The 24,961-nt window shown below is 40.2% G+C and overlaps 3 protein-coding genes and 1 long non-coding RNA gene across 7 annotated transcripts; 2 read left to right on the top strand and 2 right to left on the bottom strand.

The window, feature by feature from the left end:
- Positions 1-716: 716 nt before the first annotated feature.
- On the bottom strand, positions 717-13,368 carry LOC134194262 (uncharacterized). 4 transcript variants are annotated; one of them, XM_062663186.1, is made up of 6 exons: positions 13,314-13,368; positions 12,211-12,329; positions 11,970-12,149; positions 11,842-11,911; positions 2,622-2,669; positions 717-775 (listed from the first exon to the last, which is right to left on the bottom strand). In XM_062663186.1, exons 2-5 carry the CDS (start codon positions 12,231-12,233, stop codon positions 2,649-2,651), a joined length of 294 nt encoding a protein of 97 aa, XP_062519170.1. In that variant the 5' UTR covers positions 12,234-12,329; positions 13,314-13,368; the 3' UTR covers positions 717-775; positions 2,622-2,648. The 4 variants fall into 4 exon arrangements, with proteins under 4 accessions (XP_062519170.1, XP_062519167.1, XP_062519169.1 ...); XM_062663183.1 differs by lacking the exons at positions 717-775; positions 2,622-2,669 and adding an exon at positions 11,003-11,323; XM_062663185.1 differs by lacking the exons at positions 717-775; positions 2,622-2,669 and adding an exon at positions 11,003-11,323 and having other exon boundaries at positions 11,970-12,128.
- Positions 3,828-7,529, top strand: LOC134194309 (complement factor B-like). Its single transcript, XM_062663236.1, has 9 exons — positions 3,828-3,941; positions 3,997-4,176; positions 4,294-4,617; positions 4,703-4,981; positions 5,061-5,234; positions 5,291-5,470; positions 5,532-5,705; positions 5,779-6,465; positions 6,524-7,529. Exons 2-9 carry the CDS (start codon positions 4,164-4,166, stop codon positions 7,339-7,341), a joined length of 2,649 nt encoding a protein of 882 aa, XP_062519220.1. The 5' UTR covers positions 3,828-3,941; positions 3,997-4,163; the 3' UTR covers positions 7,342-7,529.
- Positions 13,369-14,154: 786 nt separating the features above from the next.
- LOC134194213 (uncharacterized) lies at positions 14,155-15,328 on the top strand. The gene is made up of 3 exons (XR_009972168.1): positions 14,155-14,375; positions 14,986-15,053; positions 15,277-15,328. It is a non-coding gene; the product is annotated as an uncharacterized LOC134194213 (long non-coding RNA).
- A 2,519-nt stretch (positions 15,329-17,847) lies between these two features.
- On the bottom strand, positions 17,848-18,953 carry LOC134194242 (uncharacterized). Its single transcript, XM_062663163.1, has 2 exons — positions 18,163-18,953; positions 17,848-18,049 (listed from the first exon to the last, which is right to left on the bottom strand). The coding sequence occupies exons 1-2, from the start codon at positions 18,800-18,802 to the stop codon at positions 17,973-17,975; spliced, it is 717 nt and encodes a 238-aa protein (XP_062519147.1). The 5' UTR covers positions 18,803-18,953; the 3' UTR covers positions 17,848-17,972.
- Between the last annotated feature and the right edge of the window lie 6,008 nt (positions 18,954-24,961).

Below are 24,961 nucleotides of genomic sequence, written 5' to 3'. Positions count from 1 at the left end.
GTGTGTGTGTGTGTGTGTGTGTGTGTGTGTGTGTGTGTGTGTGTGTGTGTGTGTGTGTGTGTGTGTGTGTGTGTGTGTACTCACAAATCTCAAATTTCCCCTCCCCATGACCACCTTCCATGCAAGGACCTGCCTTAAAAATCGTTTCCGTGTCCGACTACAGATGAGTCTAGGAAGGATTAGTGCAAGTGACCAAACCATGAATATGCTTCCTGAAGTTTGGTTGCCCCATCCTTTTGTATTGTAGCTAGGGACTGTGTGTACATGACAACCAAGAAACACCTTCAGGTGTTGAATGCCACCCACAGTCAACTATTCACACATCAGTATGATCAATCCTTTAGTACACTGTTTTGCATCTAACACTGTACTTTAGGGACTGTGTGTAATTGACAACCAAGAAACACCTCTATTAGCTGAATGCCACCTGCAGTCAACTATTCACACGCCCCATACTACAATCAATCAATCCTGTAGTACACTGTGCTGCATCTAACACTGTTGATAGTCAATGTTTGCTGATATCAATTTCTAAGTCAGTAAATACCATACCACTGTCGTTACAACGGAACTGAGTGCATACCTAGACTGTACATTTCAATTGTCTTGATCATGATCACAAAACGGCAACTACCCCTAACACGCCTACATAGGTAATCTAAACTACTAGGACGTTTGCATGTTGAAACAAATACGTATTGTCTAGCTAGGACTCAGCGTTTCAGTAGACCTTCTGTAAGCTCCATTGGAAGTGTTACTCAGGAACACGAGGCGCCTACGGATACCATAGAACTAGTTACCTTTGTAGAAAGCTAAACATGTCTGCATGGTATACACATTTATCATGTTGCCTTTCTAGACCGTATGTGGTAAGTTCTGCAAGATTATATGGGCACATTTGGATCATTAGCAACAAGCACTCACCCATAATATCAGAGTTCGTTTGAATCACGCAAGCAACTTCTAATTCGCTGAAGCGTAAGCCGCATGCGCAGTATAAAACCAACGTATACATATGGAAGCGGTAGAGGCGGGTTGATATCCGTCCGCCGTTCTCGGCCACACTGATATCAATAGACACAAATAGTGTAGCGCGCGTTATCAAATGTGTAGAATTTATGTAATATCAATGCCACAATCATTAGTTAATAATAATGTACTGCAAAATAACGTGCGCTATTCTAGATACACTGGACACGTTACCGCCTTGTATTCTCGTTGTATTCTAAATAAATGAACTGTGGAACGTGTGTGCGCGCTCTTCGATCAGCAGCTAAGGGGACCCCAGTTTGGGATCCTTGTTTGCTGCACGTCATGGAAACAATCGACTTTCCAGTGAATTGGATACGAGTAGCCCTTGACTCTTCTGATGTGATGATTGTTGGTGCACTGAAATCTTTTGGGTATGTTTAAATAATTAATTAAATTGATTAATTAATAATAATTACAAAATTAGACAAATACACACATGCACACATTTAGTTGTAGATGTGTTCAGTAATGATGTAGTCGTTATTGTAGAGTTATACATTGCACAAATTTCCAAAAGATGATTTCAAACTTAATGCAGGACTGAAAAACGTCCTTGGATTGAATTATTGTGTGAATTCATGTTATTCTGTTCCTGCTGTGTATGAAATCTCTACAATAACTAATATATCACATGCGTGGGTGAGTGGTCATCTGTGTATGTGCACACACACACACACACACACACACACAATACACGGATGACCACTCACCCACGCATGTCATCTATTAGTTATTGTAGAGATTTCATACACAGCAGGAACAGAATAACATGAATTCACACAATAATTCAATCCAAGGACGTTTTCCAGTGCTGCATTAAGTTTGAAATTATCTTTTGGAAATTTCTGCAATGTATAACTCTACAATAACGACTACATCATTACTAAACACATCTACAACTAAATGTGTTCATGTGTGTATTTGTCTAATTTTGTAATTATTATTAATCAATTTAATTAATTATCTAAACATACCAAAAAGATTTCAGTGCACCAGCAATCATTGCATCGGAAGAGTATGGTTTCTGAAACCCACTACTCGTATCCAATTTACTGGAAAGTCGATTAGTACCGTTTCCACGACGTGCACCAAACAACGATCCCAACCCGGGGTCCCCTGAGCAGCTAGCAGATCAAAGAGCGCACACACGTGTTCCACAGTTCATCTAGTTAGAATACAAGACGGTGACGTGTCCATTGTATCTAGAATAGCGCACGTTATTTTGTAGCACCTAGAAAAGTAAATTTTACACACTTGGTAACGCGCGCTACACTATTTGTGTCTATTGATATCAATGTGGCCGAGAACGGCAAACTGATATCAATCCGCCGCTACCGGCTTCCGTATATACATGGTGTACATGATAAGGATTCCCGCCTCAGACTCTATAACTCCTCTCATCTAACAGCTAACCTAACAAACGACGGAAACACACCCAAAAAGAGAAACGGAAACAACCATTACGATCTGCATGAAGAACTATACAGTATGTTCCAGAGTTATATAGACACGTCACATACTCATGGATAAATGACGCTCTAGGAAGCATGCACCTACTTTCATGATATATAGCAAAGGCATGAGCATACCTGTCTAGCCACAATGTTTATTTGCTTTTACACGTTTTTGGTGATGAGCTACAGAAAGAGATTCTATAGAGTAGGTATAGCTGAGATGATGATTGTATAGCAAGTGCTTAAGCAACAGCTCCTACACACACACACACACACACACACACGCACACACGCACGCACACACGCACACACGCACACGCACACGCACACGCACACGCACACGCACACGCACACACACACACACACACACACACACACACACCCACCCACCCACCCACCCACCCACCCACCCACCCACCCACACACACACACACACACACACACACACACACACACACACACACACACACACACACAACACTCACAGTTGTTAAATATACCATTTTCATTTAGGATCATGCTCTGGTTCAACTACGTCTCGCTATTATAGCGGTACAGTTAGTGTATCTCACTATGGCAATAGCATGACCTGCGACTGGACTCTTTATGCTCGTCACCAAGAGAAAATTTTCATTACATTCACCAAGTTTGCAACAGAAAGTGGCTATGATTTTGTGACAATCAAAGACACTTCCAACTCAAGTCACATTATTGGGCGATATAGCGGTTCCAACATTCCACCAGTTGTGGTTTCTTGTGGTCAATCTGTATCTATTACTTTCACTTCGGACGGATCTGTCACAGAGGAGGGATTCTCAGCAGCATTTCAATCTACAAGTAAGTGATTTCAACACATGATCCCAACGTCTTACTATCTCTATTCTCTTCTATTGTAATTTATGACAACTACGCAAAGATACATAACATCATTTGTATTTGTAGGCAGTTTTACTTCCAATGGATATCCATCATTGTATTCAAACGGACAACTACAACGTTGGCTAATGTGTGGCACTCCGAAAGATCTACTTTGCATTCATTTTACTGACTTTGATACTGAGAATGTCCACGACAAAGTGACGGTAGCCAATCAGAGTGGAGTCGTTATTGTTCAATCATACAGCGGTGCTCAAGTCCCACCTGACATTCAATCCCAGACAAATCTTTATGTCAATTTTTCATCAGATGACTCCGTAACCCAAAAGGGATTCAGAGCAACGTTTTGTATGTTACATCACTAAAGGATATTTATACAATAACATATTTTGTCTAAAATTTTAGGTCAATTTTGTCCTTCATTGACAGTTCCTAGCAACGGACATTTGAACACCTCAGATACTAAAGAAGGTGTTTATGTTAGACTAACTTGTAATTCTACATACCAAGTAGCAGGACAATCCATCATATCATGCCAACAATCAGGGTCCTGGTCAAGTTCAATTGGTTCCTGCCAAAGTTAGCAGCTTTCATGAATAAACTTACTCTGCAACATGACGTGATTGTATGATAGGAATATCTTGTCCTTCTCCTCCTACAATAAGGAATGGTCAATTCGTTGGCAACAGCTACTATGCAGAAGATGAGATCACGCTTGTGTGTAACACGGGTTACTATGTTCCCGGAGATACAAACAAGTTCCGTTGCTCTTCCACAGGTGTCTGGAGCAATGCAATCAAAATGAGTTGTTACGGTTAGTACATCTGTTGACGGCTACTATGTTGCTTAGATAATTACTATTAACACGGTGTCATGTCAAAAGTGTAACAGCAAGGGCACAGCTCGTTTATTGTAGCATCTTTCTGTTTAGAATCTTGCTCTGGCAAAAACACATCTCTTTACTACAGCGGCGAAGTCAGTGTATCTGAGTACACCAACCAAATGAGTTGTCATTGGGCACTTCATGCTCGTGAACGACAGAAAATTTTCATTACATTCACCAACTTTTCCACCGAAAATTCTTACGATTTTGTGACTGTTAGAGAACTTTCTAACACAAGTCACATTATTGGGCGATTTAGTGGTTCCAACATTCCACCAGTTGTGGTGTCTTGCGGTAGATCTGTATCTATTAGTTTCACTTCTGACGGATCTGTCACTAGGAATGGATTTTACGCAAAATTTCAATCAAAGAGTAAGTACACTTTCCACATAGAAATGTATAAGTGTAATTCATAAGAACTATGTCAATGATATGTGAAATCTCGCTTCTGTTGTAGGTACTTTTACTTCTAATGGATATCCGATTTCATATTCCAACAAACAATTACAGCGTTGGCTAATGTGTGCCTCTCAGAATCACAAACTTTGCATTCAATTTACTGAGTTTTCAACTGAGAATGGGCATGACAACCTAACAGTAGCCAACCAGAGCGGAATCATTATTCAATCATACAGCGGCACTCTAATTCCACCTAACATTGAAGCAAATTCGAGCCTTTATGTCAACTTTTCATCAGACCAATCTGGAACCGAGAAAGGATTCAATGCAAATTTTTGTACTGGCAGAATATTAAATTTTGTATTTTTTAGATTATCTACTATGCATGTATTTGACATATTTGTATAAACGTTTAGGTCCACTTTGTCCTACATTGACTGTTCCTAGCAACGGACATTTGAACACCTCCAATAGGGAACTAGGCACTTATGTCAAACTAACTTGTAATTCAACATATGCAGTAACAGGACAATCCATCATATCATGTCAGCAATTAGGATCCTGGTCACATTCAATTGGATATTGTCAAAGTCAGTATATACCATGAATAAACTGACTTTGCAATAAAGATGCCATTTTGTAATAGGAATATCTTGTCCTTCTCCTCCTACTGTGAGCAATGGTCACTTTGTCGGCAACAATTACTATGCAGGATACCAAATCACACTTGTTTGCAACACGGGTTACTACATTCCCGGAGGCAGAAACAGATTCAGTTGCTCTTCTGCAGGTGTTTGGAGTAAACGAAGCAGAATGCACTGTTTCGGTTAGTTGAATCTCAACATTACTCAAATATACAGCCAATTTGATGTTGACACTATTTTCAGCTGTTGCTTGTGGTCAACCAGCAACGATACAAGATGGAAGTTTTACCGGTGTCTCTTTCCACTTCCATGATACTATCACGTACTCTTGTAACTCTGGTTATGAGTTACGAGGTTCCAATGTTTCTACGTGTATGGCTAGTGGAACATGGAGTGGTCCAACTCCAACTTGCAAAGGTTCATTTTTCAATCTTTGCATTTATTTGCATTACTTCTATATTAACAATAAATGGTGCTGATTTGTTTGCAGCCACTGCATCAAACCTGCAAATTTCTCCAGAAGCACAGAAAATTGTAACTGCCTTTCAAAATTCATTTTATGAGAAGTTTGCAACTTTTACTGAAGAAGCAAGGCCTCCTCCAGGCTCTGCTGCCAGATCAGCACGTCCCATTGACAATGTCTTGGCTCTAGACCTGATCTTTGCTTTGGATACATCAGGAAGTGTCGGTAGCTCAGCTTTCAATGAAATAAAAAAATTTGTAAGAAACATGGCAACAGCTTTCGTTATGGATCAACATTCAACACACATGGGAGCTGTTGCATTTGGTACCCAACTCTACCCCATTTCTGAGTTGACACCATCCAAGGCTAACTTTCTTCAAGCAGTCAATGAATTCATTTACAAAGGAGGAGGAACAAACACAGTTGCAGCCTTATTGAAAGCAAAAGCTATGTTTACTGCAAGTACAAGAAATAACAACAGACTGAAAAGAGTTCTTATTGTCATTACAGACGGTAAATCAAACTCGAACAGACGAACACCCGAATCTGTAGCTCTGGAGTTGGCACACATTTCCGTAGAAAGATTTGTGTTTGGTGTAGGAAATATTTACAAACCAGAACTTGATGCAATTGCATCACCTCCTAGTGATACTCATGTTTTTATTATGACCAACTTTAAAATATTTACACAATTTGCTGAAACTATCACTCCAAGTATAAATGAATTCTGACATGTTTAATGATACTGATATTAATTCTTGTCTGTTTCTAGAAAAAGTAGAAAGTCTTTGTGGAGTTGCTGGAGCACCCGGATTCCATGCACGAGTACTAAATGGAGACTTCTCTCACTATGGAGCTTGGCCGTGGCTCGCTTCTATTTATGTCACAAAATCGCTTAATCAAAATCATGTTGAGTTGAAATGTGGCGGTACTCTCATAAATAAGAGGTGGGTAGTGACCGCTGCCCATTGCATTTTTAACCAACAGTACAGTCCAGGTCTAATTACGGTAAAACTTGGAGATTTCTCACGTGACAGAGACGATCCTCATGAGCAGACATTTGGTGTGGAACCACAACCGCATCTCGGAGGAACCAAAAGTCAGAAGTACAATCTCCACACATTAGATAACGACATTGCTCTTATCAAGTTAGACCGTGATGTTACCTACACTGACTATGTGAGACCGATATGCTTGTTGGAACCAAAGCACCGCAATGTATCATTTATTTCAGTGGGTGAAAGTGCCACTGTTGTCGGATGGGGATTCTTTAGAGAAAATGACAAAACATTTACTAATATTCCACTAGAAGCCACACTTCAATTTGTTAACAATTCTCAATGCAATGGTAATGTTGGTAGCACAGTGTTGACCAACAACATGCTTTGTGCAAAAGGACAGAACATCGATGCTTGTCCTGGTGACAGCGGAGGCCCACTGATGTGTCAGTCTGAGGTTGATAATTTATTTACACTCTGCGGAATAGTCAGCTTTGGAAAAGATTCAACATGTACGAAAGAAGCATACGGTGTTTACACAAAAGTCTTCAACTATATCAACACGATCTTGATCAAGACACACGGATATTAAAATTCTGTGATACATTGCAATTGACGAACTTGTTTGCTTTCTCTTTGCTGATTTATGGTCTGTTTAAACGAAGCTTTAACAGCTGAAAACTTTGATGATGCTAACTGAGACATATTCGTTACAGTGAAGACTTTAGTGTTGTTAGTTTGTTGTCTGTTGAATGAATACTTAAAATAAACTTTGTCAAAGCCTATGACTACTATTGAGAAAGGGGTTCTGGAGCACCACGTATCGTATAAAGATAGTGACAAGACTTCTAGTTTTGGCTGCCACCCTCTGCCACACTTCCACGCAACACACTTGTCCTGGTAACACTACTAACACATTTCAGTTTCGACTACCATCCTCTGCACCGTCGCAGTCTCTGGATATACATGTAGCTCTATGAGCTTTGATATGCTACATAGATATACCCTCCCTTCAATTGTATATTAGAAGCTACCACGAGCCAAACTGTGTACATCTACAAAACGAGTAAAACAAAAATTCAGTGTTCAATAAATTGAGCTGGTTGCTAAGAAAAATTGTAAACTTACATATAGCACAGGAATCTTTGTAACCGCTTTACAGAATGTCTACCCAAACAACCTCTGCCGATATGTAAATACGTGTGTGTTAAGAAGTGATTGCAGGGTTCTAGTCAGGGATCCTAAGGCATAGCGGGCCACTCTGCCTTCAGCCTAGGCCGTAACGTCTTGACCATGACCGCTATACCATCCATCTTTTCAACTAAGGCACTATTTCTGTATACTTGCTAGTCAAACCAGTCTTCTCCAAGCCATCATATAGTGAGAGGGCAGCCTTTGATATAAAGTCTTCGTCAGGCAAGACAAACAACAACAATCCTAAAAGTTTAACATTATGGTATGCACACTGACAGCACGTGCTGTTGTGTGCATTTTGATAAACACTTTAGCACCTTTTTACCCCACCGGGGTGCGGTGAGATAATGAGAGCAACAAAACAGCAAACACTTGCCTTCAGACCTTTCCACCAAAAGTAGGGGGAAGAAGAGGAGTTGGCTACAGAAGACTACATACTTGCTGTTGGGTCTTGGCAGTTTCTACTTTCCTTTGATCAGAGTCATATATATGAAAGAAAAACGTGATATTGCAAGTTTTGTCAACTGCAACCAAGACCCAACATGTAAAAGGTAATTAAGATATCACGTGCAAGACTGCAAAGTAGGCCACGCCCACAACTTGACCTTCTGCAATGCCTTACCACAAACCTGGCTAGAACACCGGTTACTTGCAGGACAGCTAATCACCAAAAATGCATATGACAACAATCTCATTTCCAACATTCTCAAAATAAACTACAGTAGACCCTCAAATTATCCGACTCCCTTTGGGAAAGTCGCATAGGAATAGGGGTCAAGTAAGTGATAAGAACGCTATGCTATGAGGTTGCATCAGCTGTCAAGGTGTAGGCTCTCTTCATCGCATATGCCGCCGTCTGAATTCAGAAGATTACCAACAGATCCTGGGTGATGTCACGCTGCCAGATGCTCGTCATTTAGTCGGTGAAGTTTATCTTGCAGCAAGACAACCCGACAATTCACACCTCGTGCTCAACCAAGCAATGGCTGTGAGACTTGGACTGGCCTGCTACGTCGCCAGATGCAAGCCCCATTGAAAATCTATGGCATGTTCTGAGGTTCAGGCAAATGAAAAATACCCTGAAACCGAACAAGAGTTGTGGGAAGCAATGCAGATGGCTTGGCGCAAAATACCCCAGGGATTAATTACCAACCTGATGGAGAGTGTCCCAAGACGAATTGAGGCTATAGGGCGAGTGAAAGGAGGAGCAACCAAGTATTGAGAATTTAACGGGAGTGTGTGTGGGTTATTTGGAGTGTGTGTGACCCGTTGAACTAAACCGGCTTTCTAAAAGCCACAAAGTTCTTCAAAGAGAGCAAAATCCTGACATGGTAATGCATGGTGGCGGTGGTTAGTCTGGTCATTCCCTTTAATCTTTGTGTGGGTAGGGTTGTCAAAGCGTTGAAAACCGAAAGTTGTCAGCGTCAAATGTAACCACGTGGGCATTTTTAGCAAATCAGCAGAGCTGTAAGCATCTCAGATCTAGAAATAGAGAAAACGTCGATTGACGCGGCAAGAGAAGGATCATCATTGCAATAGTTGTCCATGATTAGACACGCGTGCGTGATCTGACTCCAAACTCTAGACCAACCTTGATGTGCAACGTAATGACGTCTAAAGATATTGTGAACAGGACAACGCTGACGTTGGCGTCTGAGTCACCCCACAGAGTTGGCGATGACGACATCGGCGTAAATAATGTAAACCAGGCTTAAGACGTGGGTGACATCTGATTAGCAAACATTTTCACAACCATGCATGCAGCCACTTATCAGGCTTTCGCACCTGCTTTTCACATGTAAAGACTATATACATGCAGTGTTCTCCCCAGGCATCTCAAGACGTGGCGGGCCGCCACACCCTGGCTAAATTTTACAAGGACACGCCCATTCCCCCATCCCTTGGCTAATGCCGCCACACCTTGACTTATGCCCGCCATGCCTTGACGTATGCCTGGCAGGCCTTACTATCTACGTGTTAGGCAAGAAATAGTGGTTTGGGTTCTTGTGAAACGTGATAGAGATGATCCGACGTCATTTGGTGGCGTATTCGCACACATTCCAATCTCTATGTGAGTCACGCCCTCCGCAGCCGTCTGTGCCGTGGAGTCGTTATTGGTGCGTTGAGAGAATATAAAGTCGCAAGACAAAGTACATCAATGCGTCAAATTGTGTTGTTGAAGCGATAGCCCAATTTCTTGTTCTTCTAGTGCCGTTTTTGGCACCTACTGAAGTCGATCTGTAGCGAAAGCATTGCTCAGGTTAGTGTAGACATGTTCGTAGTTTCGAAAAACTTGTAGTTCTCGGCAAGCATGCCGATACGCTGCGGACGTCTCTAGCTACCTACCTAGTGTCGATATCGACATGGAAAATTGTTACCGACCGCCTAGCGAACTTGTCTACTAGTGCTAAGTTAGTAACTAAAGCTATTACAATCGATTTTGCGGTTTGTATCGACTTGGAATATATTGAGAGATGCAGGTTTTCACAGATTAGTAAGGAGCCCGGATGAAAAGTGGGGCGCTAGAGGGCTAGTGATAACTTGCTTGTGTTGTACTCTGTCCATGCATAGAAATATTGTACAGCTAACATTTTAGACCAAACACAAGCACCTTATGCTGCTCTAGCACTGCACCGTAAAGTGCCACTCAGATGACCACGCCCACATTTGGAACAACCACACCCACAAGTGCGTTCCATTTAGCCACGCCCACACCGCCACGCCTTTGAGGTATTCTGGGGAGAACACATGTCAGCTAAGTGCAAGTGAATCACGTTGGTGTCGCAGACAACTATTTAGTCTTTCTTTGACAAGAACACCTGTGGACGTGGCATTATTTAAGTGCCCATTAACAAAGTCCCGCCCCTTCGATTATGATTTCGAGGGGGGAACATTGCCTGGTTAATTTAATGAATATCAAATGCATTACTGTAAAGTCACTAGAAGGTTTTCAAGTGTAGCACACACAAACCTCAAGGGGCATTGCTCTAACTGGAAGTTATATTATTCCTTAGCCACATCATGTTATTTGAGCACACCAATCAAATGTCTCACGTAAGGCACATTTGTCTTTCAAACACTACCTGAATTCCACCATCATTCTCAGCCCTACTCTTGCTATTCACAAGTTACTGCCACCTCGTGTAGTAAGCTCGGCACACCATTGTTGATCAAGTACCAGTACAACTTGACTGTCTTGTCCGATAGTGCTAACATAACATGCAAATTAAACCATGAATTTTCTCTGGTTCATCCTCGTCCGGAATCGCAAGCAGCCAAGGATAGTGAGTCATCCAATCTGCCATGAAAGAAATCTTGTGCTTGCTTTTCTTCTGTGAATTAAAAACCTCACTCGAGTTTGTAGTCAAAGAATCAGTACACTGCAAATAATCAAAATTGCTTCAAAGACTCAAAAAGAGTTCTTTGACGTTTCATCACAGAAATGTAACTTCGTGGTACAACAAGACACATGAGCTCAGGCAGACCTTAAGAAAACTTACATAAAATATAAATTGGTAACAGCAATTGACAAAACTATAAGGAAATATATCACAATGACTCTTCCAATGGGTTCATGAAAATGCATGCTCTTGTTGAAGCTACATTGGTGTTAGCTGATGACTGTTTGTACCAAAAATAGAAGCAATGCTCATAGTTAAACCACATCCTTAATGACAGGATGACTATTGCGTTGCTTGGATTACATCATAATCACTTGCATAAACACAAGGGACTACGCACAGCAACACACTTACACACTCATGCACACGTGCACATGCACACGCGTGCACACACACACACACACACACACACACACACACACACACAACACTGACACACAACAGCACACACACACACACACAACACTGACACACAACAGCACACACTACCAACTTACTTCAATCAGCGATTCGACCGTTTTCGCGGCTCGTCGATGAACATAAAGCAAATCAACAAGCTCTTCAACGCTGTCACACCAACACCCAATCACACCAAATTCTCAACTACAACAACACCATCTCATACCTGCTCTTATTTGACAAAACCAAGACATCTCCCGCCGATACACCACTAAACATATCACCAACCGACTCTTCAGAAGGCACCTTAACCCCAACACAGACACATTGCTTTAACTTTGTAGTGTTCGCCAGCATGAGACAGAGACCTCCAAAACTTAAACCGCTAAAGGAAACATCCAAATGTCTACAGTAAATGACAACATCGTCTAGTCTCGGGCTTAGACATCAATACACAAATGTGTCACCTTAGACACTGCATATCGGGCATGTCTTTAATAAAGTCGTCCTTGATGTTGACTTTAGTGAGAATCAAGCACGACAACTGCTTGAGACATAGTATGACTTTAAGAGTCGTCTTCTAGTCCTGTAACAACAAACGACAACCAGATTGTTTGACGCCGGCGAATGCACAATACAATAGAACAGACAATCATGTAAACATCAGACACTCTCATTAATATCGATATCATACACACACATAAAGTACATTCCAAGACGAGTGTAGAAATGGTTGATTAGGCCACACCAAATATATTTTGTGTTTCGTGTCAGCAATCGACCAATTTTTACGGAAATATAACAATTCAGTTTGCTTCAATTGTTTGACCTTTTAAATATCAGCAAGAACAACACCCCTTACAAAGACTTCATGACGAAAATCGTCAAACCCAAAGTCGTAGTAAGATGACTGGAAAAGTGTACGTCTGAGGTAGAACGAGGGATTGTGCCTTTCGTGTGGCTGCTGGTAAATAAAATTCGAGTTGGTATCGGATTCCACCATTGCTGAGCCACATGCCAAGTGGTCCTTCGTTCCTTCAGCCTTTGACAATGCAGCTTAACGTGATGCTCTTCTACACAAGCACTCGGTTGTAAACTTTAAGGATCAATGCTACAACAACATGCTGGATCACTGAAGACAAGTTTACACGTATGAAAAGCATGAAAATCTACGAAACAGACATTCAATACCTGATGCTTCAACCTCTGCACGCTCTGTAGAACATGTCTCGACTTTCAGTACAAATGATTTAGTCCGGTTTCACTGTGTATTGTTCTAATACTAGCAGTTTCATTATTGAATGAGACATAGCACACATTTTCTTCTTTCATATCTTGACTACTACTCAGTATTCAATAAAAAATGAGTTGAGATTAAATACCGGAATTGCGTTTGTTGTGTTTTGATCTCACATGCCTTGTATTATCGAAAAAGTATGAAGAGAAATATTAAACCGAAAAAACCGTCCCAATTTAAACAGCCTGTCAAAGCTAAACACAGATATATTTGGTGTAGCCATACTCAATTCAAAAAAATTCATTATTGAATATTGATAACAGAATGACCAACCATAAGTCTTTCTGTGCCATGAAACGTCTTGTTCACCCACGAGTCTGAATACTGCACACACACACGAGTCAATTTATCAACAAAACATGCATACCGACGTTACAAATATCTGATCTGTAGCGTGTTAAGATGAGAAAACGAACTAAGTTCGTAACGATTTTGTAGACTCAAGCAGCCGACTATGTGTAGTTCTTGCAGGAGCTCGAGCTTCGTCAACTGAGATACGTCGATGGTCTCGATGTATCCGACGGTAAGATTCTATACACAGCAACAAGCCGTCACAGAGTGTGCACAATTACTCGCATTCGTCAAGCCCTCACTGTTAGACGAGTTAGCGAGTTAATAGTTGATATGTACATTCAAAGGTGTTGCCTTCAATCCATCTGGTAGCACCAGAAAGAAAAAATGTGACACAGTAAACAATAAAACATCGCTACAACATTGATTAAGTACTAATGTACTAATACATCGCATATTAATGATAGTCATACAATAACAACAATAAATTTGCATCGACACTCTATTCAGGTGAAAAACTACTGACAACTGGATACACTTTAGAAGATGAAGACGACTGTGTAAATTATTTATAAATTTCAAGAAGACAAAGCATCCAAGATTAGAACAGAACGCACAGCAGGCGGGCATTGCTCTCAACCTTCGATAGTCAAAGAAAAACCCCAAAACAGTCAGTAACACGGATCTCGTACACGCGCAGTTGGAGTCAAAATGGCGCCCATGCATCGCGTGACCTCAAACATCTATGTCGCAACTCTTTTTATATACGGCTCTGAACTGGAGCGAATTTTTTTTGGGCCCCGTTGGGTGTGGCTTTAGCTGTTCCCGTATGCACTTCCTCGCGGTTTGCAGTGGTCTGGTAGTACGAGGCTCAGTAGTCAATGGACATCTTGCAACCGCGATTTTGACATAAACGAACTGCTGTCTTTTTGTGCACCTTTCGAGCAGTAACCTGCGCCGTTTATTAAAAGGGGGCCTCAGTTTTTGTCGTCTGCTGAACGTGGTTTTCTCGGCACAAATCAACTTCAATAAATTAGACGACAGGTAAAGTCATTTATAATTACTATTCTTCGCAGCTAAGCAAATTTTCAGTTTGCATAAAATCTTTTTTCGGGTGCGATTTATGCGTCAATATTGACACTGTTGCATGCACTGCATACATCAAATCATGTACTATTTATTGCAAATTTATTTCCTGTGTGCAATTAATTAAATAATATGCAGAAAAGTGCAGAGTACTCGGGTAATTTAATTCTATTTCACAACTACTAAGTTACTAAAAAGATTTATTAACAGGTAAACACTCTAATAGGGTAGTATACAATTAAAATAACAGCATATGATATGTGTGTGTACACAATATTTACTAAGCATTATCTAGTTGGATAAACACGTACACAAAATAATGTACTCTAATAATCATTACTAATCGGATCATTTAATGTAAACAACATACTAATTACTAATGCATAGAATATGATGATGATGATGACGACATATTGATAACACTGCTGGTTGTCACACAGCTATTATTGAGGTAATCTATATTTAGAACTAACATTGGTTTAAATTAAATTATGTTAATTAAGTTAAGTTAAGTTAATTACTCTTAGTTAAGTTGATGGTATCAGTCATTGTGTTGTGACACTTATAGGTGTATACATTGGATATGCATTTTGGCAACTGGCATTATATTTCAAACTAGGCATTGGTTGTTATATGGTTGGTGACATGAATGACAGTAACTGAGCTATATAATTAGTATACTGTGTGTGTGTGTGTGTGTGTGTGTGTGTGTGTGTGTGTGTGTGTGTGTGTGTGTGTGTGTGTGTGTGTGTGTGTGTGTGTGTGTGTGTGTGTGTGTGTGTGTGTGTGTGTGTGTGTGTGTGTGTGTGTGTGTGTGTGTGTAATGGTGTAAGGAAGTTGAAATAGAGTATTTGTACAGGGGAGAAGTCTAACAGAAGGCCTATCAGACAGATGCCAACTGGTTCTTCTAAGGCAGGAAAGTCTTAGAGACTAGCCAAAGTCAGGGTTAACGGCATACTTAATACTTAAATGTTACATGGGACTTAAATGCTGTTAGAATGGCTTTCATTGGCAGCTTATTTTTTTTGTACAGTCTGAATTGCCTTTAGAATTCTCATGATATTATATGTTTGCAGCCAATGACTAGGAACCTTATATTTGCTTACTTTTACAGATAGTTGTATAGCCATTAGTCAAAGTGAAATTTGTTATGTTAATTAATTAATGGTGAACTCTACCTTGGACTTTGAACAATTTCTAAATGTGTTATTAGAAGAACTTATTTTTTACATGTTGTTCTTACATGTTCGATTTCCTTACATGCTTTGCTGACGGAGAATTAGGCAAAGAATTCCTTGTACATTGGTTTTCTAAGACAAATAGTCTGCACAGTCGTTTTGACTAAAACTAATTTACTTACTTTTGCAAGAGCACAAACAAGAAAGAAATCATGCAATAAGGCAAACATTAGTAAAGTTTGTGAGTCACTGCTTTACTCAAATCAAAAATGCACAACTACCTGATGTAAACAAACTGAAGTTAGAACAAGTAACTGTGTAATCAATCTAGACAAGAATGAAACAAGAGGAGGCAAACAATTATTGTGTGCTAGAGCACCACACTTTGCTTGATATCGGTCATTTTAGCAAGCGTTCTGTCTCCTATTATCAATACTTGTTTGAAGACTGTGAACTCTTTTTGACCGGAGCTTTCTTTTTGGTAGAGTGTGACGACATAAGTTTTTCATGTTGGTATTGTTTGATTTTCTCTGCATTAATGATGGACGACCAGCCTTAAGAGGTTTTCCTCCACACTTTTTAATGGCTCGTCTGCTTAGAGTTGTTGGTTGTACTGTAATGGTACATTTGTTGCTTCTGATTTTACGTCCGTGTTCCTTTACAAAGTTGTGCAGAGCAGATATTAACAATGGCTTTGTGTAAGATTTCTTTTTGCCATCAGCACCTCTAATTTTTTGTGCTGGCTGCAAATTCTCGTATAGCTGTTGTAATACAGTGTCCCTACTTGCCAATCCTTTCTTAATGTCTGTCATGACGTATGTCAAATCTGTTAGAGTGTCTTCAAAAATTGCTAGAGGTGGTGTGGCTCTGATGCTGCTGTGGGTCTTCACTTGCATGATCAGATTCTGGTGATGCAAGTTCATAGTCAATAGTTGTTTTTGGTCTTCAATTTCGGTGTGTTGAGAGCTTGGAAATGTTTTGGTTCTTTTACTCCACTCTGGTTGCATCCCTAGATCTTTCACATAGGTGTCTTCTTCTTTCTGGTGCAGATGTCTGTAGAATGGAACTGGTAGTGCTGCCTCTCCGACTGCTATTTTGGCATACAGTTGGCGGCCACATACTGATGATGTTGGTATTTTATTTAAAGAGTGACGTTTGTATTTTAATGAAGCTGCCAGCTGATGTCCACATGGCTAACCGTTTCTTCCTCGTGGACAGGTACAAGTTCCTACAGTCAAATCCACTTTCCATGTTTGTTGATTGTCTGTCCTACTTTGAACGTGAAATACGTCATCTGAGTCAGTGGCTTGGATGGTATGAGATGAAACTGTATCTGCTGTGCTACCTGAAATGGTAAATTGAAGAGCAACGAAGTTGTCAAGACGATTGTTAGCCAGAGAAAGCAAACGCTGTTTGTAGTAGAGATCCATTGTTGTTGTAACAAATTGGAACATCTGGATACTGTTGTAGGCCTTCAGTCGATCAAATACTATATCTTTGGTAATGTGAATTGCTGCCTCGGAGTAGATATTTGTGTTGTTTTCTCGAGTTATAAAATCTTTTCTAAGGCTAACACACCATTCTTCACGCCTTTCCCAATAGCACTGCAACCTGTTTCGAAACTTTAATGTTTTGCTGAACTTTTACATTACTGTCAATTCTTTGTTTAGCAGCAACCAACTTTTCAGAAGAATCTGCGCATAACAGCTCCTTTACCATGCTCATAGACAATAGTCTGTCATTACCAGCAACGCCTGACGTTGAATTCCATAGCCACTGCCAAGTGCTCTGCAAAAAATGAAAGACACACAAAAACAGTTTAGTAACAATTTAGTAACAGTAATAATTAATCCTCATAATTGAGCTACAGCCACCTTTGTTAGCATTGCGAATGCTCCTTGACATAATTGAGCATCTCAAGTCATACATCCATTTCTGGCTTGTGTTGCCACAACACTTAATTAAAGAACTGCTTAACCAATCCCATGCTGTGCAAGGAATGGGGAATTGTAGGGAAACTCTTGGCAAACCTATCAGGAAGCTCCACATCTATTGCTTGCCAGCCAGCTCTCCTTCTTATGAAGATCAGTTCATAATGACTTAGAGAGTGGGTTCATTCTGAATACTCAAGGTAATCTGTGGCAATCAGTGGACAATGAGACAAGGAAAAGAGTCATGGTGTTGTCCTACATGGACTTCAAGAGCTGGATTAAACCTTAATTTATGTCTGATTCTTCTTCTATTTATTCTTTTATGTTTACTCTTCTATGCATGGCTACCTATTTTTACTTGTTACGCTTATGTATCTTGTCTTGCCTAGGGCACTGTACCTGTAGCAGTATGAATCAAAATATTATTATTGTCGTGCTCAACCAGATCAGTCTGGTTTGTAAAGTCTATTACAAGTACCGGAAGCAAACCCTGCTTCAGAAGTACTTAGACCATCACGGCTGTCTAGAAAGAAGACATGACTTTACGGAGGATCCGAGTAGATCCCAGAAGCACTGTTTTCTGTAAGTGCTGCAGGTTGTGATGACCTGGAATAATGTCCAGCCACCGTGCAATACCTGCGTGCACTGTGCCCAAAGCTCCCAAGACCACCGGAACCACCAGTGTTCGACAATGCCACATGCGGCTTATCTCCACTCGCAAGTCGCTGTACTTCGCCAACTTCTCAGCATGTTTCTTGCCAATGTTGCCATCAGCAGGACAGCTGATATCAATAAGAAGACAAGTGTTTGTCTTCCTATTTCTGAGACAGATGTCTGGACGATTGGCTTTGATCTTCCTGGCAGTGGGGATGGTGGTATCCCACATCATAGTAATGTCATCCGTCTCCACAAGCCTATCAGGATGATGCCGGTACCATCTGCTCTCCACTGGAACCCCAAAATGGCGACAAACGTCCCAGTGAATGATGGATGCCACCTGATTGTGTCGATCAGTGTAGTCCGTCGGTGCCAAAGCACTACAGCCTGCCACAATGTGGTCGACTGTCTCCAGGCCTACACTGCACATGCGGCAAGTAGGACTGACATCACGATGTAGAATCTTGCGCTCATAGTACCGAGTCCGAAGAGCTTGGTCTTGAGCAGCAACAACCAGTCCCTCAGTTGCAGCAGGAAGATTCGCTGCCTTTAGCCATCCGTAGGTCTCTTTCATGTCCACAGGCGGTTGCTCAGTGAGACGACGATACTGCCCGTGCATAGGCTTCCCGCTCCAGGATCGCACACGAAGAGAACTGCAACACGTACGGTAATGTCTCGCATCTGTTTTAGGCGCTTGCTCGAAGCCACCTTCAACCGAGATGGATGCATTCCTGTGTAAGTTCTGCGACTTGTCGTCCAAAGCAAGACTCCTCCGCAGCTGTGCAGTAAACCGACAAGCCATGCGCTTGATCGAGTGTAAAGATTTTCCAGAGTCACACTCCCGTATCATCTGCATGAATTATTATTATTATTATTATTATTATTATTATTGAATGAATGAATGAATGAATGATGAATGATATATTTGATTTTATTTGATTATTATTATGTTGTGCTCAACCAGATCAGTCTGATTCATAAGGTCACTGGTAAGCACCGAAAGCAAACCCTGCCTCAGAGGTGCTTAGACCATCATGGCCGTCTAGACAGAAGACATGACTTTACGCAGGATCCGACTTGATCCAAGAAGCACTGTATTACTATTATTATTAATAATAATAATATTATTACTATTCAGGAGAGGTAATTACATTCACAGTGGGTGTATACTAAGGGAATTATACAGGCAGAGAATTAATAAGGAATGAATTATTTGGAGAAATACGGTACCTCATCAAACAGTCTGCTTGTGCTCATGTCTTGAACTTAATATACATTGTGGTATGTTAGCGAATTAAATAAATTCTCATTTAATTCAATAGCTGTTGTCTACGTTTTGACTGCATCATGTGTATAGATGCTGATCTGCATCCTGTGAGAAAAGAAATAGCGACTGCTGCTGTTGCACATACACAATGAAAGTTGTCTATTACAAGTCACAAATTATAGATCTGACCACAATGTTATTATAATTATAGTTCTAACAAGAGTCAGATGACTCATGATTATTTGTGGACATCCAATGCATATGCAAGATAAGCAGTGACAAACATTTTATTGCTAAAGGCAATGTAATACTTTGTCAAAATATAGTTATCTAAAGTCACATCTGAAGTCACAACTGTCCTCTTGGTACAACTAGCAACTAAGACTACTTTCACCGCTCCCATTTCTGTACTAGTGCAGGTTTCACTGATCATGACTCCTTCTTCTAGTTAGAGCATGGCTTCAAATGAACTCATAACAAGTAGCAGACATCAACTCATTGTTAATTAATAACGATGACAAAGAATTTCAGCCAAACAACTGTCAGCTGGCTGGCAACAGATCATTTTAGAAGTATTAAGGACCTGCATAACAATTGTACATGCTTTAATTCTACCATTTCTCTTACTGGTCATTTTGCCTCACCATGTTGATTTTGCTGTTGTCTCAAATACATGGTGTCTTTCAGGTGTCATCAACCTACAGTTGTATCATCAAAGTACACAGATTCAAGACAGACAAATGGTTATCACAAATATCCATATTAAACATACCAGTAATGTGGCACAGCCAACAAAAGGACAAACACCGTCCTTGGCTACCTGGATTATTTCAGTACCAGGTGTAGCTTGATGGCCCAGGTAACGCTCTCACATTTCTAAGTACAGCCACACATGTTAGATTCTGCCATAACTGCTACATTAACATGCAGACTAACATATACCGTACTTCACATGGCCATCAGTAATGGTCAGAACACCCAGAATGCAGCATGCCAGACAGTTCTTGTCGACAACAACAGTCACAGACCTTGTCCACCCCAATGAAATACCAGTTACTCAATATATACACTAGAATCAAATGAGGCAAAGATAGGAGTTTCTTGTCCAAGAAATTATCCTCTATCTCATCATTGCTAGGACGATAGTAGTTCATGCATTAATGTGTCTTGAATGTACCAATGCTATGAGATGACACTTTCCAATTGAGTAAACAGCCATATGAATACACACACACACACACACACACACACACACACACACACACACACACACACACACACACACACACACACACACACACACACAGTATACTAATTATATAGCTCAGTTACTGTCATTCATGTCACCAACCATATAACAACCAATGCCTAGTTTGAAATATAATGCCAGTTGCCAAAATGCATATCCAATGTATACACCTATAAGTGTCACAACACAATGACTGATACCATCAACTTAACTAAGAGTAATTAACTTAACTTAACTTAATTAACATAATTTAATTTAAACCAATGTTAGTTCTAAATATAGATTACCTCAATAATAGCTGTGTGACAACCAGCAGTGTTATCAATATGTCGTCATCATCATCATCATATTCTATGCATTAGTAATTAGTATGTTGTTTACATTAAATGATCCGATTAGTAATGATTATTAGAGTACATTATTTTGTGTACGTGTTTATCCAACTAGATAATGCTTAGTAAATATTGTGTACACACACATATCATATGCTGTTATTTTAATTGTATACTACCCTATTAGAGTGTTTACCTGTTAATAAATCTTTTTAGTAACTTAGTAGTTGTGAAATAGAATTAAATTACCCGAGTACTCTGCACTTTTCTGCATATTATTTAATTAATTGCACACAGGAAATAAATTTGCAATAAATAGTACATGATTTGATGTATGCAGTGCATGCAACAGTGTCAATATTGACGCATAAATCGCACCCGAAAAAAGATTTTATGCAAACTGAAAATTTGCTTAGCTGCGAAGAATAGTAATTATAAATGACTTTACCTGTCGTCTAATTTATTGAAGTTGATTTGTGCCGAGAAAACCACGTTCAGCAGACGACAAAAACTGAGGCCCCCTTTTAATAAACGGCGCAGGTTACTGCTCGAAAGGTGCACAAAAAGACAGCAGTTCGTTTATGTCAAAATCGCGGTTGCAAGATGTCCATTGACTACTGAGCCTCGTACTACCAGACCACTGCAAACCGCGAGGAAGTGCATACGGGAACAGCTAAAGCCACACCCAACGGGGCCCAAAAAAAATTCGCTCCAGTTCAGAGCCGTATATAAAAAGAGTTGCGACATAGATGTTTGAGGTCACGCGATGCATGGGCGCCATTTTGACTCCAACTGCGCGTGTACGAGATCCGTGTTACTGACTGTTTTGGGGTTTTTCTTTGACTATCGAAGGTTGAGAGCAATGCCCGCCTGCTGTGCGTGGGGTTGTTCCAACAGACATGAGAAAGGGCATACCATGTACAGGTTTCCGCGCGATCCTGCCAGAAGAAAAGTGTAGACAAGTCGAGTCAGCCGAAAGAATTGGACTCCTACACTTTATTCTTACTTGTGTGACGTAAGAAGAACATTGTGTACAAGCATGTATGAACAAATGTCAAAAAGAACGTCCTAGCAAACGTCTTAGGCCTGCTAGAGTGCTGTAGCTAGACTGTGTGCACAGAGTACAAGAATATAATTGATTGTTAGTTTCATGCGGCATTTTGGATGGTGCCGACAAGCTCGTATATCTGCATTACACATTAGAACACTGTACAGTTCGGTAAGGTTTGAAATTAGTGCTTGTTGGCTGCTCTCACGCTACCTGCAGTATAACTTTTGCGATTGTATATACCTATACATTTACTGCCCACACTTGATACTAGTAATATTACCGTAAGAAGCGCCTTGTAAAAGTTCTGTTTATTTCTTCAAGGCTCATTTTGATAGCTCTCAATTTGAGCAACACAGGAAAGATGGAAAGAAGAAACTGAAATGGAATGCAGTACCAACAATATTTCCCCACCGGAAAGTTGGCTCCAAGAACAGCAGAAAGTCTCGAAACAGCACAAAAGAAGAAGACTCTCTGAATGCTGGTGTCCAAGTAACAACAGATGTGCAAGATCACAGCTATGCTGCTGATGCTATGCAAGAAGACCATCTGTCACCTGATGAGGGTAATGGTCTGTATTGAGATATGTCATCTTGTTTGAAATGATCGTGAATGCATGTTAGTTTGTGCATGCTCGTTCTCATCACTTATTTCATTGGCATGCTGTACTTCTGCTAACATAATGAATTTTTTTATTTGGTCTGTGGTCACACTCTTCAAGTCTTTGAAGATTAGTGGAAGAGAAAACTGGAAGCCTGTGCAAGCAGGTGTCATAATGGCAACAACTTCTGTGCTGGACATAAAAGAGGAGTTGCTTGGTAGTGGACATAAGTTTCTGCTGACTTCACACCTCACTCAAGATTGTCTTGAGAACCTTTTTAGTGTAGTAAGGCTAAACAATCCTGTACCATCACCTGTGGCTTTCAAATGTGCACCAAAAATCATCAGCATTGCTCAGTTTATGAAACCTGTAGGTGGGAATTGTGGAAGCTATCAAGATGATGACTGTGGGTTATTGTGTCAATAGTATTAAGAAAAATGAGGTAGTGTGTGATGCTTGCCTTGAGTATGTCTTAAGAGCTAATGTTTTGAAGTATAGCAGAAGATACTTTGATGGCTACCAGAAATGTGAAAGAGGTTTTGATACGGATGGCTGAAGAACTCACTGATGACTGTGTCTATCCCACATGTCATAATATTAAGAGGAAAATGATAGCTAGATATTTCAATGTACGTCTGCACATTTTCTGCAAGGGAGTACAAAGGAAAAGGAAACAGAACTTGGAAACAAACAAATTAGGAGGAGAACTGGGGAGTCGAAGCATGGCAATGAGAAAACTGATAACGAATGTGAAGTAGGAAGGATGTGAATTGTGTATACCATGTAGTTATGTAGAATGGAAGACATCACTCTACCTTTGTTTGAGATATTTGATTAATTGGTAAACGTTTTGTTGCTTTCATTACACCCACTTGTATGTTTCAGTGTCTTTTTTCATCATGCATTCAAAACTATGTCCATACATTTATTCCTAGTCTATAGGAATGTATATCAGCAAGCCCATGTTGTACTTACATATACACTCAAACTCCCCTTATCCGGGCAGCTTGGGACCGGACACTGCCCATAACTCAGAAACGGCCACATCTGGGAACACCCCCACATTTTGCTCAATATGTACACCTGTATGATTAACATTCAATTTTGCATCCCTACATGTAAGTGAATGCACATACGTACATAATAGATGTACATGTACACTGTACACTGATCTTTGTCTCGAGCGTCATCACAGACCTCTTTCGCTTCTGCGGGGCAGGCGTCTGCGTTGGTCTAGTCTCAGACATCTTCAGGTAAGTCTTACAAGCTGTAAATAAGAAACTAGCACCTAAGTATGGCTATCTGTCGACAAGAAACTGGACTAGTACTGGACTTTTGATTACACGACCTTTGCCTCGACCTCGTGCACGTGGACCACGCGCAATACACGTGATGCAATTGTGCAATACGGGGCCGGGGGTGCCCGGTAGACGGACGTGCCCGGATATGGGGCGTCCGGATAAGGGGAGTTTGAGTGTACATCAATTAACGTATTAATTAAATTACTATACATCTCCTCAGGGACAACATTGTCAACAGGTAATGAAATATACATGTCTTGTTTATGTAGACATAGAGGGTCAATGGGCGGTTGGACCCTACTATGTTTTTGTATTACAGTTTTTATGTATCTAATTTTGTAATTTTTTGCTTTTATTTTCTAATTCTTAATTTTATTTTCAAAACAGTAATTTGAAAGACCTAATATTTTTTAATTTAAAATTTTAACATTTCAATTTAAAATTTAACTAAATATTTTAAAAATTTAATATTAACGTTTGAGTTTTAATTAATTTTTACTTTTGAAATTGTTATTTTGTTTTTGTCTTTTACTTTAAAGAGGTTATTGTTGTTGTTGCTGTTGTGGTGGTTGCTGCTGTTGTTGTTGTTGTTTCTTTTAGGTTGCTCAGTGACTTACGTAAATTTAAAATTTTATGGGCATAAAGAGTTTTTGTCATTTAGAGCAACTACATTAATTTTTTTGCAGTTTGTATAGTACACACTATTTTAAATATATGTATAGAGAGAGTATGATTACTGCTTAGAATTTATACTGCCTTTTGTAGTGTGCGTAGTCTCGCTTGATTATTTCTTTAACTGATTGATCGTTTTCAAAGATTGTACGTCTCACTTTGCTCACAGATAAGTCTAAGATACATGTTGCACAGTTAGGGTAACATGAAACGAATTCCGAGGCTAACGCGAGAGGTTCTGCAAGAGTCCTTGGAAAGCGACGTTCCGATCGCCTAGTTCTTCTTCGAAGGTTTTTTGTTAGAGTGCA

This window comes from Corticium candelabrum, chromosome 18 (assembly GCF_963422355.1).
Source record: "Corticium candelabrum chromosome 18, ooCorCand1.1, whole genome shotgun sequence".
Lineage (NCBI taxonomy): Eukaryota > Metazoa > Porifera > Homoscleromorpha > Homosclerophorida > Plakinidae > Corticium > Corticium candelabrum.
The sequence above is the reverse complement of the archived record's forward strand: the minus strand, read 5'-3'. Positions and strand labels throughout refer to the sequence as shown.

Coding starts and splice junctions, on each gene's coding strand:
- LOC134194262 (XM_062663183.1), bottom strand. CDS start 12,233: ATGCCCGATATGCAGTGTCTAAG. Junction 12,150..12,210: donor CCCGATATGCAGTGTCTAAG/GTGACACATTTG, acceptor CATTTACTGTAG/ACATTTGGATGTTTCCTTTA. Junction 11,324..11,841: donor CGGTCGAATCGCTGATTGAA/GTAAGTTGGTAG, acceptor GATTATTTGCAG/TGTACTGATTCTTTGACTAC.
- LOC134194242 (XM_062663163.1), bottom strand. CDS start 18,802: ATGCACGGGCAGTATCGTCGTCTCACTGAGCAACCGCCTGTGGACATG. Junction 18,050..18,162: donor TTTGGGCACAGTGCACGCAG/GTATTGCACGGT, acceptor TCTTCTTTCTAG/ACAGCCGTGATGGTCTAAGT.
- LOC134194309 (XM_062663236.1), top strand. Junction 4,618..4,702: donor CGCAAAATTTCAATCAAAGA/GTAAGTACACTT, acceptor CTTCTGTTGTAG/GTACTTTTACTTCTAATGGA. Junction 5,471..5,531: donor AAGCAGAATGCACTGTTTCG/GTTAGTTGAATC, acceptor CACTATTTTCAG/CTGTTGCTTGTGGTCAACCA.